Raw genomic sequence first — 15,961 nt, forward strand, 5'->3', positions numbered from 1 at the left:
CGCTAGCAACATGTTGCTGGCGGGCGGCCAACGATGCAACAGCTGCAACAAACAGAATGCATGCAACCGCAATTTGTAAATGTTGTGACAGTTAATTTTGACAAATTTGTTTGAAGTTTATCACTTATTGATGTCACCGGCGATAAAAACAGCAACTATTTATGGGTTGCCAATCGAGTTTTGGGGTTGCATAACTAATTATGAGGTTGCTGGCCAAATTAGTTTTTGACCCAGCTCCCCTGTTGATTGTAAATGGCCAAAATGTCCACAAAAATTACTTTTTTTTTTGGTTCAAATCCATGCGTTGTTGTTGCTGTTAAAGCGGCTGCAACTGCATTTTGGTTTTGGCTAACTCGACGCTCCATTTGAGGTTTTATTTGCTGCCAAAGTTACCATAAAGCCTGATTTTATTGGGCTCTCGCATGTGTTTGTTTCGGGTTTTTGCCAGTCAGATTAAAAACTTTTCCCATTACGGAAAAATTAACAACTTTCTGGTGTAGCCACTACCATTTGGCCGCTTTGTTTGCTGCGGGCCACTTCTTGACCGTTGCGATAGAGCAATGCAGAAATTGTTGCACTCGCCGTAGTTGCAGCCACTAAATTTTCTAAAATATACCACTTTCCCACTGGCCCAAGGCTTCATAGACTCGGGGGCGGCGCTCGGTAGAGGGGCGTGGCAGTTGCAAACGTTCGGCTCCATTTGGCCAACAAGCATTGTTTATGGCCAATGCCTTAAAGGCGGTCACCCAAAGGCCAATGAAATTTTGAGGCGGATGAGGCTTAATCCTCTTATGAATGCCGAACATTCAGGTAGCAAGTTTAGACTTTAGATACAGTACAGATATTTACATTTTAAAAAGTCTACGTACGCTTGAAACTTAGCAACTTTTACAATTATAGATACAGCTTTTTTTAGTCTGAATGCTTTCCACTTAATTGGGCAACCAGAACTGACAAATAATACCGCTAGTTGCAGTCTCTAAATGACTTTGTATACTGATACAACTAATAACAAACGCTATTGTTTGGTTAATTATACGGGCAACTAAGGCTCACAAGCCAGAAGCTCACAAGCCAAATATTAATTGCTCACCAGCGAGGTGTGTAATTTTGTGTTGCATACGCACAGGCGTCAGTCAATTTCACTTATGGCATGCAACGCCCAACGCCCAACATCCAACGCACATCCATTCGCCCCCCTTTTGGGCCATCGAATGTGCACTCTAAGCCAAATGCCGAAGTGGTAAACAATGTGCAAATGCCTTTGCTGCCTGGCCTGTGAGTAAAATTAAAACAATAAACGGTTCGAGTGGGTTTTTCGGGGTGGCGAATGCAAGGCAATCTCCGTCTGGGCCGTAAAAGTTTTTGAATACCTCAATTGTTGCCGCAACAATGGGCGGAGATTTCTCCATTTGTGTGCCGTTTTTGGAAATGGGGAATATCCCCATAGAAGGGGAGGGTGGAGGGGGCAGTTGGCAGGTGAAGAGGGTGGTTTGCTGGTCAACTAACATTTTACCTTTTAGGCAGCTCTCATGCATGAAATTGAAAGAGTAGCAATTGATTGAAAATTTGCCGTGAACCAGGTTTTGCAGCACATATACAGACAAAATAAGGATAATGGCTGTAGCACCAAAATTGCGGTTCACTTGATATTTTTGACGTAATTTGAATTTTTCGCAGAACACAATAAAAAAAACAAAACCAAATTGAAACGAGAAAAATGGAAATTTTAGTGGGCGGAGGTGGGGGGTAATGGAAAAGCAGCCAGGATAAATTGATAACGCAGCAATATTACGCATATGCCATGGATATTTAGTATCTGCGGGAGGCGCTGGGGGGCGTGGCCGTTGAGAAGAGACGAATAGAGGAAATAAGCAGAGTGTAGAGGTTCCAACCCACTCCGAGTCAACTAATCCGGCTGGCAAACATTACGGAAATGTGGCAAAGAGCACAGCGCATTTTGGCGCATTTCACTTTTCAGGATTATTTAGAATTTATGCATAAACAAGCAAAAGGACGTTACCCAAAGTCATTTGTTTAAGTCAGCCATGTGAGCGGAAAAGTGGAAAACTGGGAAAGCTGGCAAGCGGGCAAAAGCCGGGCCATTTATAGCCATCTCGTCTGCTGTCTCCCGGCTGTCAGGCTGTGCCTTTGTTCTGCCTTCATTTTTATTGCCACTAGCGAAACAATTTCACATTCGCCACTTACCCGGCGGAGAGTCAACTTGCAAATTGCCGAAACGCCCAGCGTAGCAGCTACCCCTCGTCCCCCCCTCGCTTTCATGCACAAATTGGGCAAAAGGCCTACAAAATGTTGCACGTCCTCGTGCATAAAAGAACAGACATCTTGAGGCAATGCAAAGCCAGAAGCGCAGCGAAAGTCCGACTTGGCTGACACTTGTCTTCGTCCTTGTTCTCCTCGCTGTCCTTGCCATCCTTCCGGAACCGGTCATTAGCATTCGGATTGTTAGCCTTTGCCGTCTCACCTGCTCTTCTTAAGTGGCCAGCAAAAGGTCACAGTCAGAGTCACGTGGGCATGTTTATTAAATAATTTATCGAACCGCTTTCGCCTGGATTTGTGTGACAATATAGAAGGATATTCTTGCTTGTAAGTTGAAAGTTATCTTATAGAACTTTAAGCTTAACTTGATGCGAACTACTTTTAAAATACACTTTTTCGATCTAGTTCACATCAATACTTGCATCAGAAACCTGTAGTTCTATTGCCTTTAAGGGGCTTTTTGAGAACACTTGCATATAAATCTTCTCATGGAATTGTTCTGCTTGTCAAAGTGGTTTGGTATTACCACGATGGACCTCCCCTCAATTTGAAGACTCATTTTCATCAGGAGGATGAGCGACCACGCCCCCCGACAAGCTGCACTAATTGAGAGATTCAGAAAGTTGGGGCTCGGCTGGTATCAGACATCAGGTTGGTTTGCCGTTGTCATACATGGCGTATACGTCATATGGCGATGGCAATTTTGTGCGACGACCGAAACTATGAGTGCAATTGAAGTTACTTCTCGAGGATTGCAGCACTTGAATTGTCCTTTGGATGTTGACAAACCAGCACGCAGTCCCTTGGCCAGAGCGAGAGGGGGTGAGATGTCCTGGTGGAAGCGAGACGGGTAGAGCTCTCTGTGTCAGAAAGTTGCTGCAATTTTCGACTTGACTTGGCGGCGAGTCGGGAAGTCCGGGAGTCAGGGCGTCATGGAGTCAGGCAGTCAGCAAGTCAGGCAGTCAGGGATTCAAGAAGTCGAGGCTCTCAAGACTTGCCGAGTCCGCCGCTCGCCGACAAGTTATTTTATTGATAAACTTTTTGCCGACTGCAAAAGAGGGCGTAAGTCGTGAGTGGGTGGAATCGCTGATTCGCTGGTTCGCTGCTTCGTTCGTCGACTCTTTTGACATTTTCTGCTTTCTGCTGCTGTCTTCACATTGTTTGGCTTAAATGGCATTAAATCCTTTTAATGCTGGGCTGCCAGAGGGGCCCGGAAGCGGGCACTTTGGGGAAATCAATTGTGCTGATTGTCCTGCAATTGAGCTGCCACCCCATCCCGCATTGTTTTTTCTCCTTCTTTTTTTGTGTTCGATTTCTCTCGACTTTTCTTTGCCTGAGTGTTTATTTTTTTGCGCCCGACACTTGGGCACATTATCCGTTCGGGCCAGATGAACAGCTGAACAGCTGAAAAGCTGAAGGCAAATTGAAAGATTTCTATGGCAAAACTGTTGCACGAACACAGAGTGTGCGATGGTATGCCTGAACATCTTCATTGCCATTTGATGGCTTGTGACTCGCAGGATTCAGCATCGTCCAGATCCAGAATCCTGAATCCTTGAAGCCATCCCAGAGCACCTGCAATGTGTGTGTGTGTGCATGTCGGAATTCCCGGTCTCGTCTTTATTGCCACTTTCAAGTTGCATGAAATTAAACCCGTTTTACGAGCAGGAATGCAGGCGTTCTCGCTGTGCAATCTTGAATCTTTAAGCGGTGGCGCGGTCGTGGTCCGTGGATTTTCCCTGCTTTTAATTATGGAAATGTGCGGCTGAGTCGAAAGAGCATCGAGTGTTATTAATTACAAACAAAGCGAGAGGCTTGTCAAGGACTCGGCGCTAAGCCAAACCACTCAGCCGCACAGTTGCCCATTAGGCACCGCACTTTTCTGTGTGCGAAAAGGCTCAAAAGGCGACTGCAACAAAAGGCCGCAGCCCAAATGCTGCAAATCTTAGTGAAAATGGTGAAAAATCTGGAAAAGCGTGCGGTCACGCGGTGGCCTCACATTCCCACTTTCCACTTCTACTCTCCTCGGCCGATAAGAAAACGCTTAGAAAAGCGTGACCACAGCAGCAGCCTCCATCTGAATAGCCGCCACCTGCGCCACCTGCTCCATGGTCCATGCTCCATGGTCCAATTCAGGTGGATGCAGTACAACCACAGCCGCAAGATAAACTCCACAAAAGACTGGCGCCGATGGAAAGCCAAACGGAAAAGCCAAGGAAAACGCAACTTTAGCGAATTTTTCGCTCTCTGCTAAGTTTTTAGTTAGTACTTCTTTTTTAAGATTTTTTTCTCTCCTTGCTCCTTTAACCGCTTCGCGTTGAATAAATCATCCTCCTTTTTTTTCGTCATGTCAGTCTTTTCCCTTTTTTCCGACTTTGTTTTTCCCGTCGCTGCTGCTGGTAGTCATAAAACAATTGACGTTAAATGTAGCCAAATGAAAACTCTGTCAGGAGAAGCAGCTCGAAGCAGACTTTTGTCCATAAGCGATTTTCCAGCCGATTTGAAAAGATTCTCAAACAGACTGCCAGTTGATTCTGAGTAGATTATGCTGGGATCCCAATCTTGCAAGTGCAACAGAAGTGGGTTAGTTACTCCTCGGTGCGGCAGGTGGACTGCAGTTGAGTGTCTCTTCATTCAAAATAAATAAACCGCTTTCCTGTGGCACAATTGACGAAGAAAAGCTCGAGTGGTGCAATCAATTCCTGCCATTAATAGTAATAAATTGATACTTCCTCTTCTTTTTAATCCATCAGCAGGCGTGCTTCAAATGTTATTTACCTAAGAATTGTAAGGACTTATTATTTTGTTCACTTTTAAATCACTCCTTCCGTTCCGGAAATCAGAATCCCATTCAAAAGTCTTTAGCGTAGGAGCAATCCTTTGGTTCTTCAGCAACTTTCTTTGAACTGCTCCATTAAAAACAGTTCCGTAATTTTGCTGATGAATTTAGCCTTGATGTTTGTTTAGAGAGAATATTCTAGGACTAATTAAGTTCTTGGCTGGAAGTGTTTTGCAGACATTCAGTCTCAGTTGGAGATGCCATTCACATTTAAGCCCGCCTACTCGACCCTCTTTGCTTAGCCTCAAAAGTGTTGCCTACTTTTGGGCCCTCATTGCACATTAGTGCTCTGCCTTGAACTTATTCTACAAAGATTCCTTCTAGTCGCTGCTCGTTTTGATTTATGCCAAAATATAGCTTGGAGTTGCGCAGCACCCGCTTTCCACTTTCACGTATACGAACTCTCCAGCCTTTTAATTGGCTTTAATTTCCAACACCCAAACAGATCCTGCAACCGGCGAGCACGTCCTTCAATGGCTTCGCCTGGCCATTGTTTTGCCGCTTAAGGCCTTTTTGGGGAGCGAAGCTGTCAGGCGGGCGAGCGCTAAAATAAACATACGGTTGCCAAGTTAAACACAGCCACACATTACCCGGTGCACGCAGAGAAAAGGTGGGTTGGTTGGCACACTTTGGAAATCACGACAAAGTCCTTCGAATATATTGCATAGATGGAAACACATTTGAGTCGCAGTTTCGTATGCAATGCCACTGGCTGCTAAGTATTTCTCTCTGTGCATATACTAAGCTGACGTGCACGGATGTAGATGTGCTGTGGCACTCACACGCGGACACTTAAGTTGCCAACAAGTCAGCGGTGAAGCCTTCGCTCCCTGGTTCTGCCCGCCGCCTTCACTCCTCACTCGTTTCCGCAGGACGAGAGGACGAGGCGTTAAGGCTACGGCTGCTGTGTGTCGCTGCTCAAATATTTACATTCCATTTAGGCGCCGGCCTGTCTGGGATGTCCTTCTGGCCCGGCTCCTGTTGACTAAAGCACTTCATCTTCATTTCACAGTTATTTTCAACTTCATTTGCGTGGCAAATATGTGAACAAATACGCTCACTCAGCCGCACCAGCAACCAGAACAACCTCCTTCGCCTTACCCCCCATCCTTGCCTTATATCCTGAGGTCCCGAGTATCCTGGCATCCTGTTATCCCAGTTTGGCGGGCAGCACGCCGCCTTGGCATTAATATGTGCCGTCGTAACTGTGTCACGGTGTCGTTTAACTTATTAGCCTCCTTGGCTCCTTTGCTCCTTGGCTCGTTGGCTCCGTGGCAGTCACAACCGCAAGTCGGCCAGATCCTGTGGCCTATTTGCATTAGCCTAAGCACTTTTCCCTTTAACCTTAAATTCGGCATTATTGGCTGTGGGGTTAACCTTAAGTTTATAACTTTTTCTTAAATCAATTTTGATTTTTAAATGCTAGTAGTAACAGTTACTAAAGGGTATGGTATTATTCGCAATTAGTAGTTAAATTTGTATGTAAATTACTTTCAATTTGGATAAACAAATAAATCAAATCCAAGCATGTTTCATTGTTAAGTGGTGACTTATCACTTGATAAAGTTGATAAGCTTTCCAACCATTTTTAATTAGCATTTTTGACTTACCTAGTGTGTTTATCCCTTCGGTGGGCCAATTACATTAGTGCAAGTTTTTCAATCCAGTTTTTTTTTTATTTGCTGATGGGGTTGACAAGTCGGGCGCAAAAAATGTCGGTTAGCCGAACCGAGAAATTTTTGCCAAGTGGCAGACGAGACGGCGGACGGCGAGGAGGAGGGGTAGGTTGAGGGGAAGGAGGCGTGTCAGGGGCGCAGATTAAATAATTCATTAAGGAAACTCGACTGTCGTCGGCTTCTTCGTCCTCGAGATGTTTTGATAAGCAAGGGGTAATTAAGCCCAGAGCAGCTAGCTGAGTGTTGGTCGTAAAATTTGTTGGCGGAAAGTTTGTTCGCGCATAGATGACATGAATTTAAATAGGAATTAAATTAAAATGAGTCGCCGGCAGCGCAGCGGCCGCAACAATCACGGCTTAAATTGTGCAGCAAATTCGCTGATAAGCGGGGTAGTGGAGAAATATATTTAATAGCTGTGCGAAATTGGCGCAGCTTGTAAACAAACACACAGGGCCAGAAAGCCAAGGCAACTGCGACTGTAACTGCAATTAAAAGCCAGCCAGATAGTGCGCGAGTGTGCGTGAGTATCTGTGTGAGTGCGCATTTATGCTGTGCACACAGCTGCATGTGCAAGTGTACAGTGAAAAAATACTAGCTACTTCATATCAAATTTCGATCAAAATCTTTTAATTAGAAATTTATTTATATTGGTTTTCATATTTATGATTCAATGATAAATCTTCTTTTGTTTTCATATTGTATAATGTTTTATTACATAAGATTGAATATAATTGAAGCTAGCTGTAAGTTTTCATATCAATTATATTTTCAAAGTGCATGTGTACGTGCACTTCATATGCATGACAATGTCATGGCAACTTGTAAGGCAACACCACTTATCCTGCCCCGCCTCCTTTCTTCGCTTGCAGATTTATTGCAGCCGGAAAAGGACCTCCTTTCACGCATCCCGCTTCGGTGTGTTTGCCATTGGGCCTTTCAGTTTTTTCCAATATATTTCGGAGATGGCCCATTGTTGGCCTTGGCACCACAATCCGCCATTCGATGGCAGCCAAACCGCTGAAAGTAACTAAGTTGCCGATGCAGTTGCATTCTCCGCTGCAGTTGCATTGTTCAACTGTATTTACACTAAGAATTTATAATGTGTAATTGTTATTTCATCGCTTGTTCCATCTGCAAGTGCATTTTATTCATTCCAACACCACTGAAGTGCAGAGTCATAGAATCATAGGTGTAAGCTGAATATTGAATTTTAGGATAATGCAATCATGAGCCAACTAAATAACTAAATTTAGTTTCAAACACATTCAAATACACTCCGTTGCCTTTTTTTTATAAAGTCTCTACCCACTGCGATTACATGTGCCACAGCAAGTGGACTCGTCAAAGTCAAAGGTAAAACAATGGCCAAATGCAGCGCAAATAAGGGCAGCTAATTACGGGCCAACGCAGCTCAACCGCATTGCCATGGCTGCCGATTGACATGGTTTTGTCATTAGTGCAAAGTACGTAGAGTGCATTAAATTCAGTAAAAATCGAGAGCCTTTAAAGACCGTCCCCCTCCGAAAAACCGAACGGTATGCATTGATTTATTGCCATAGTGAGCCGCCGTTACCAAGACCAACTCCCTTTTGGCCAAGGACCTCGCTCATCTGCTGGGGCGCCGGTTTGCTCGCCGGTGCATGAATGTCACTGCCGAGCCAAATGGACAAGACAAGCGAACGGCCAGAGGCAGCGAAAGGGTTAAATGGCACTGAACATTGGCCAAAAGCGGACCGGCAACAAATAACAAACCGGAAGATGGAGAGCCGCAAAAAGCATACCAAAGAAATCAGCGCACGTTAGCAATTAATAATGGGGGAGTTGGTGCCCCAAAGTTTCTGTCCTGGTTCGTCCTGCGTATGGGGACCTAAAAAAGATGCCACCAAGAGGAGAACAGAGAGTGGAAACCAGAAAGTAGTAGAACCAAAAGAAAATAGTCGAAGGTTTGGAAAAATCAAGGAAGGCAGGCCCTTAGCCAATAAATATTCAAAGGTCAAAAGAACTGAATAACGAGGAACACAAACAAATATATAATACAGAAATTTAACTAGTTCCATTGATATTATTGTTACCATTATAAGGTTATTAGATTTTATTTAACTTTTTCTTAGTTCAACAAATTCAACTTAAATTCGATAAAGTTCGATTTTTGGAAAATTAATTTTAAAGTTTTGCTTTTAGTGTTCGATTGCCAATTTAAAGGGTCATTAAAGCCGATGGCTGCTGACAGTTGGATAATGCAAAAAATTAAGTGCCACGTCCGTCCAGCCACGCCCACTCCAACCCCCCGCCCCCACAGACGCACACATATGCATATACACGCACATACACACACACACCCAGAAGTCAGCGCACATGGTTGTCATATGTAATTATTAATTTCTAAAAAGCCATTCAGAAATAATATAATTTGAAAATGCGCGCGACGACGTGCCCGCTGCCAAATGTCTCTGATTGTCCGGGGGATTCGAAGAGATGGGAAGCCGGAGTCGGGGGGATCCGGAGTCGAGGGGAGCCGGAGTCGAGGGGAGCCGGAGTCGAGGGGAGTCGGAGTCGAGGGGATCCGCAGCGGAAAGCAGATGGAAATGAGCACGGACCAGCGGCCAGCGGGCGACTGCTCAGTTACAAATGTTGTTAGGATGCATTAATTTATGTGTGTGCACCCCCCTCCCCCCTCATTCGACCCTCTGGCAGGACGAATCAATATTCCCGCGGCGAAAGGACATACATATGCCGAATGCCCCGAAAGGCATCCCGCTGCATGTGTTTTGATTTAAAAGCTCACGCACACACGCACACTAATCCTAATTTAAATGTTTTCGCTCCGTTTTTGGCTTTTGAAAAAACCGACGGGGGGTGAGGGGGATTTAATTGTTCCGCGGGAAAAAGGGTGGGGAAAGAGAGAAAGAAAGGAGCACCGCTTTTGCATAACAAATTCAATTAAATAGGCAAGTGCATGAATTAAAAACATATTATGCTTAATTGGAAAATGAAAATTTGGTTAAAATTATATATGAATGAGGTAAAAAATAGGCGCAACAAAAAGCGCTTAAATATTTAATCGCCTGCGTGCGGTTGCCACTGAACAATAAGAGCACATTATTTCAGAATAAAATCACTAGTCCCAACACTTTCATTATGCGCATTAATTTAGGCTACGCATTCAATATATTTATATTATATTATATTGGCAATTCGATGTTCAGCAAGCTAATTGAACTTTGTTAAACTTAAACATTTTGAACGACTTGCAAGCATCGAGCTTTTGGTCATAAATTCCTGCAATGTTGGCCATAATAATTCTACTTTCCGCCACAAATCTCCCCAATTCCCAAAATAGTTTTCAAAGCGCGTCAACAAATTTATTTGTGCGCTGCAAAGTAAAAAGGCCAACAAAACTATTTTGTGCAAACAAGTTAAATCAAATATATTGCTTCGATTTGCTGCCCTGCTCTTTTTCGTCGTAATGGCTTTTGTTTCGTTTCGTTCTGTTGCCGCCCAATTGCCAAACACCAAGTTCAACAGCAATTAAAATGGTTTTCAAAAACGAGCAAATGAAATAATAAAGCCGAATGCGAAGGATGCAGCCGAGAAGAATGAACGAAATAAATGCATCTGACCAGCGGCAAAAGAAACATTTCGCCTGCTTATCTTCTAGTTGCCGCTAGTTAACAAACAACCCGAAATCGCCAACAACTAACAACGGAAACTACGGAAAGTCGCCGCGCAAGGGACTCCATCCTAGGAAAAGTTAGCTCTGGCCAAAACGGAGCGTTTCGCTTGTCCGAGAAGCCATAAAAATGTTGCTCACGAGGCGGGGTGATGCTAAATGGGTGGACCGGAGCGTGAGGTACAGTGAAAGCCCCGCGGAGTGGACAAAACTTAAGGGCGAAGAGGAAAACTGAACTTAGTTGCTTTGTAAATAATACCAAATTATAAATAATCATACTAGCCAGTTAGAAAAAGTTTGTTTTCTTAGTTCTTAGAAATAAGTAAATTCTACTTATCAAGTTACCACTGCCTTTCAGCATTGGCGTGTGCACGTAAATCGCTGTAATAGAAACATTGCATTTTATTGCAGTTGTCTCCGTTCTCCCGAATGTCCTTGCGTTCGCTTCTCCCCCTTCAAATCCCCCTTTTTTTTGTCTTTGGGCCAATAACATTCTGATAAATGGTCAGAACGGCTTTCGTGTCGATGTCCTTGAGGCAGGAGCATCAGCACTGCCATCTGGAGCAGCTGCCCACTCCTGCAGATATTTGTCTAAGCAGAGTGAACTTTTCAATTTGCACTAAAAGTATTTTCCTTTCCTTTCCTTTCCGACTTGCAAACCCAACCTGGCCCAAGTAAGCTCCATGTAGCCAGATCTTGATTTTGCCAGTCCCGAACGTGGCGAACTAAAACCTGAACGCGGTTGCACTTGCCACAAATGGATGCAGCCAGCTGGCAGGCGGCTTTATAAATGGTGTCAGCCTGAGGGGACTCTTCATCACGAGCTGCCACCGGAGCAAGTGTGCAACTTTCTACTTCCTCGATTTGTCGCTGGCTTTTTGCTGGCCGACCAAAAAATAAACTTTAATTAACTTAAGCACAAAGAGTTGTGGATATTTAATCGTGCTCATTTGGCTCTAATCCGATCTTGAGCAACTCAAGGTGGAGTGCTTAACCACAGGCCATCTGGAACTTTCAATGATTTCTCTACCATCTCTATCTCTGGAAAATTTTTCTTAAATTTTTTGTTAAAGGGTATTTGGATTTCGTCATACCGCGTTTGGGTACTTCAAATCTGCTTCTGTTTGACTTGACCAGCATGAATAATGCAAATGTCCAGGGGCTGTTCTAGGTGACATTTCCATAGACACTGCCTCAGACACTCGGAGTGCAGTCCAAGGATTGTGGTTTCGGTGACAGAAAGAACCGAGTTACCGAAACACACGAGGGTAAAACGAGCTAAGCTCGACATGAAAGCTAATGTCACAGTTTCTTTTATTGAGGGGTGTTAATTAGTTAGCTTAGAGTTAATTATTTACAGGCGGGGGCACGTTACTAAGCCTTCTTTGTTATCCTCCGATATCAGGATTCCCAGTTGGTTCGGTTGGCGTAATGATCGTAGTTAAAGGACTCGATGTAGTGGACTCAGTACTTGGTACAGTGCTATCTGAAGTAATGGGTGCATTACTAGGTACTGTGATAGGTACACTAGGTGCACTGGATGCAGTACTCGCTATAGTACTTGTCACAGTGCTCACAGGTTCAGAGCTGGGTACAGTACTAGGCACAATACTAGGCACAGTACTAGGCACAGTACTAGGTACAGTGCTAGGCAGCGTACTGGCTTCTGTACTTGGTACACTACTAGGTAAGGTACTTGATACACTACTAGGTAAGGTACTAGATTCACTACTAGGTATGGTGCTGGATACAGTACTGAAAATAGGGGAAGAACTAGATACTGAACTGGTGCTAGCTTCAGTACTAGGTATAGTTGAACTTGGTACAGTGCTAGATTCAGTACTAGGTACTGTAATAGGTGCTTTGCTGGGTTCAATACTAGGTACAGTACTGGGTGTAGTAGTAGTTTCAGTACTAGCTGCAGAACTAGGTGTAGTGCTAGGTACAGTACTAGGTACAGTACTCGGTGTAGTACTAGGTACAGTACTCGGTGTAGTACTAGGTTCTGTACTAGGTGTAGTACTAGGTACACTACTAGGTACACTACTAGGTACAGTACTAGGAACAGTACCAGGTGTAGTGCTCTCAGCAGTGGAACTACTATCACTAGAAGTACTTGTTGGAGCTGTTGTATCCTCATATCCGGTATTCTCGGCAATCCAATCTTTGAACCAACCCACACTGGCGTAGACATCTGGTTTGGTTTTGCAACCGCCCTCGGATAGAATGCCCACGAGTACATCGTCCTGCACCAAGGGGGCTCCTGTGTCGTAGGAGCATCCTCCAGCGCCATACTGAGTGCAGAGGGTGAGGTACGAGATGCCATTATCCCAGAGTCCGAACCAAACACCGCGATCTGCGGCGCACTGCTCCCTATTGTAGACACTGACCCATACCAGTTGAAGATAGTCGGGCAGACTACCGAAGCACCTGTCCCACCAGCTGGCCCACCAACTGGTGGATCCCCAGCCGGAAACATAGCACCAGGAATCATCGTCCGGCACTTCGTCTGCTAGGCTGATGGGGTGGATAGCGTCGGAGGTCTGGAGCGGATAGCACAGCTTCAACAGTGCCAGGTTGTTATCGAAACGCCAGTAATCGTAGTTTGGATGATCAGTCACATCACACACATCCAACAGCAATCCAGTTCCATCGTAATCTCGGGAGCTGGTGCCCACGCGCACCTGAAGTGAACTGTAGGACTGGACACACGAGGCTGCCGTGAGCACGGTTTGTGCTCCGATGATGGCTCCACTGCAGATGGCAGTGCCATCTATTATCACTTCCGCCTGGTAAGGCACATCTTCTATGTCCACATCATAGCCTCCAATGATGCGGGCTTGGGCATCCGGATCACCGAGAACCGGCCGCAAAAGAGCCGCCAACAGAAAGGGGAACACTCTACGGATCATTACATACAACTGCTTTTGCAGCGGCAAGTGCAACTCTTTTTATAGGAAATGTTACTCCGCTTTCCTAACTAGCACTTCTTATCTGCAAAGTCATAGCTCACATTGAGTGATGGCTTTACTTCACTTTGAAGCTCTATCAAAGTAGGAAGTGTTGCGTATTACTTACAACTATCTGCACAGAGTCATAGCAATTTAAACAATTAATTCGGAGAACGTGGTTTAAGTTTATTTGGTGTGACTTTCCAGCCAGCTCTTGTACCTGATAATATTGATGTAGACTTCAGGGAGGTCGGAACAGCCGCCCTTTGACATGATGCCGATTAGTTTGCCCTGGTGGACCACAGGTGATCCCATGCCGAAGGAGCAGGCATCCTTGCCGAACTTCTCGGTGCAGAATAAGTACTCGGTGAAGTTTTGCTTGGACCAATTGTGTTCGACGCCCAGATTTGTGCATTGTCTGGGTCCAAGCATTTTAACCTCGGCCTTCAGCAGCTTGTGGGCTTCATCGTCCAGGCACTTGCTCCAATACGTGGTCCACCACCTGAAGGAGGCCCAGCCGTTGGCCGTGACCATTGCCCCATTGGCCGGAAACTGTTTGGCCAACTGGATTGTCTGGATCGTTTTGGAGGCCGTGAGCGGTCCACACAACTTCAAGATGGCCAGATTATGGAGTATTGTGCGGCCGGTGAACTTTTCGTGAACCGTGATGTTGCACACATCAGCCTCGATGACTCCATCGCTGCGCGTGGTGCTACCCACTCGTATCCTGATCGCCTTGTTCAAGAATCCATCCACGCATTTGCCAGCCGTCACAATGTGACTCAGTGAGTATATCACTCCGCCGCACTTGGCCTTTTCCCTGATCGAAACGGAGGCGCTCCATGGCGCTGTCGTTATGTCCACCGGATGGCCACCAAGAGTCGCCTTGTTGCAGTCGTCGTCCTCTTCCTCTTCTTCATCTGCATCCGTGTCGTCGTTGGAGAGGACCAACACACAGAGTGTGAGCAGAAGTGGTAGAGCTCGGAGCAGCATTTTGGCAAATAAACGCGGTTGTAGAAGGTTGTTAACATTTAATAGTATTGTGACAAGCTGTAGCGAATTAATTTGTTATACTTGTTAATTTTTGTGTTATAATTTTTTTAGCTTTTATGCAATGTTCTTTTTTATTCTGTGTTTTACTTAAGCTCATGTACATCTAGAGAAGGCACTTCCACCATAAATATTATTATTCACAGCAACTACGGCACTAATCCTTCGTATTGGAGTTCAGCCAGTTCGTGTGGCCCAGGAGATTTGCGTAGACATCGGGCTTGATGGCACAGCCCGCTCTGGAGAGGATGCCCACGAGCTTGTTGTCGATGACCAGCGGCGCTCCCTTGTCTGAGGAGCAGGCTCCCTTGTCCGGCGACTTGGTGCAGATGGTCAGGTCCGAGATTCCCGTGAGCAAGTAAAATTGTATGCCGCTCCAGTCTGCGGCGCACTGCTTTTGGGAAAGTATTTGCACCTGAGTGCCGTGCAATTGGACAGGCAGTCGCCAACATTTCTCCTGTATCCCGCTGCTCCTGCTAAGCCTCCTGTCCCAAATAAGGTCAATCCAATGACCCGATCTGGAGCCGCAGCCAGTAACATTGGCTCGAGAATTATCTGCCGGCAATTTGTTGGCCCTCTCAATGGGTTTAATTTCATCGGTGGCGTTCAGTTGCTCGCAGGTTTTCAATAGAGCCAGGTTATTGTCGAAGCGCCAATTGGAGTACTGGCTATGAACTTTAACCTCGCAGATGCCAAACTTCGATCCACCGGTTCCGCAGCTGCTGGTGCCCAACCTGACTTGTATGTCCCCGGCATTGTAGCCATCCACACACTTGGCGGCAGTCAGGATGTAGTTCTTTGAGATGATGGCACCACCGCACTGCAGTTGCGACCTGACTATGATGGAGGCATGCCATGGGGCATCCTTTATGTTGACAGTGTTCCCATTTATGATCCGCTGATCTCCGCGTGCCAACCAGGGCAGCGCCACAATCTGGAGGAGGACTAGTGGGGCAAGCATTCTCTTGAACTGACTTCTGTCGAATTCGTGCTTCCTTTTTATGCGGTTCTTGGTTAATTGAACTGCATACCTGGCGAATACCTCTGGTTATCTGATATTTAAAATGAACCATTTAAAGAGAATGTAGATTAGTTTCATGAAATACAATCCATATTGGCATTTGAAACGTTTTGAATGATAAACAATCGATTGAATGTAAACTATTATATTTTCAATTGCAAATGGTAATCCACATAACATACATATATGGCCAAATTATAAAGTATAATTTAAGCAGCCGCATCGATTCTTTTCGCTTAGAGCGGCTTTACACCCACTCCCCCGATTTGAGACAAAACTCACCAGCCATTACACTAAGCCGCTTAAATATTTGAATAATTCGCGCGGAGTAAAAAAAAAGTGAGTGACTGAAATGTAGCTGGACATTTCCATCAAGCGATGTTTGCATGTATTTATGCAATTTTACATGAATGCAGATTTAAATCTGGGCAATGTTTAGCAAAATATCGAAATAAATACTGTGATGGTAGGCAA

General features: G+C 45.1%; 3 protein-coding genes across 3 annotated transcripts; all 3 read right to left on the bottom strand.

Moving 5' to 3' along the window:
• Nucleotides 1–11,762: 11,762 nt before the first annotated feature.
• Nucleotides 11,763–13,385, bottom strand: LOC6531749 (transmembrane protease serine 9). Its single transcript, XM_002092503.4, has one exon. The coding sequence runs from the start codon at nucleotides 13,375–13,377 to the stop codon at nucleotides 11,854–11,856; it is 1,524 nt and encodes a 507-aa protein (XP_002092539.1). The 5' UTR covers nucleotides 13,378–13,385; the 3' UTR covers nucleotides 11,763–11,853.
• A 196-nt stretch (nucleotides 13,386–13,581) lies between these two features.
• On the bottom strand, nucleotides 13,582–14,435 carry LOC6531750 (trypsin alpha-3). Its single transcript, XM_002092504.4, has one exon. The coding sequence runs from the start codon at nucleotides 14,407–14,409 to the stop codon at nucleotides 13,603–13,605; it is 807 nt and encodes a 268-aa protein (XP_002092540.1). The 5' UTR covers nucleotides 14,410–14,435; the 3' UTR covers nucleotides 13,582–13,602.
• An 86-nt stretch (nucleotides 14,436–14,521) lies between these two features.
• Nucleotides 14,522–15,448, bottom strand: LOC6531751 (trypsin delta). Its single transcript, XM_002092505.3, has one exon. It carries the CDS (start codon nucleotides 15,425–15,427, stop codon nucleotides 14,624–14,626), a length of 804 nt encoding a protein of 267 aa, XP_002092541.1. The 5' UTR covers nucleotides 15,428–15,448; the 3' UTR covers nucleotides 14,522–14,623.
• Between the last annotated feature and the right edge of the window lie 513 nt (nucleotides 15,449–15,961).

Source organism: Drosophila yakuba, chromosome 2R, assembly GCF_016746365.2.
Source record: "Drosophila yakuba strain Tai18E2 chromosome 2R, Prin_Dyak_Tai18E2_2.1, whole genome shotgun sequence".
In the NCBI taxonomy this organism is placed as follows: domain Eukaryota; kingdom Metazoa; phylum Arthropoda; class Insecta; order Diptera; family Drosophilidae; genus Drosophila; species Drosophila yakuba.

What these genes read in the sequence shown, in the direction of transcription:
- LOC6531751 (XM_002092505.3), bottom strand. Translation starts at nt 15,427, where the DNA reads ATGCTTGCCCCACTAGTCCTCCTCCAGATTGTGGCGCTGCCCTGGTTG.
- LOC6531750 (XM_002092504.4), bottom strand. Translation starts at nt 14,409, where the DNA reads ATGCTGCTCCGAGCTCTACCACTTCTGCTCACACTCTGTGTGTTGGTC.
- LOC6531749 (XM_002092503.4), bottom strand. Translation starts at nt 13,377, where the DNA reads ATGATCCGTAGAGTGTTCCCCTTTCTGTTGGCGGCTCTTTTGCGGCCG.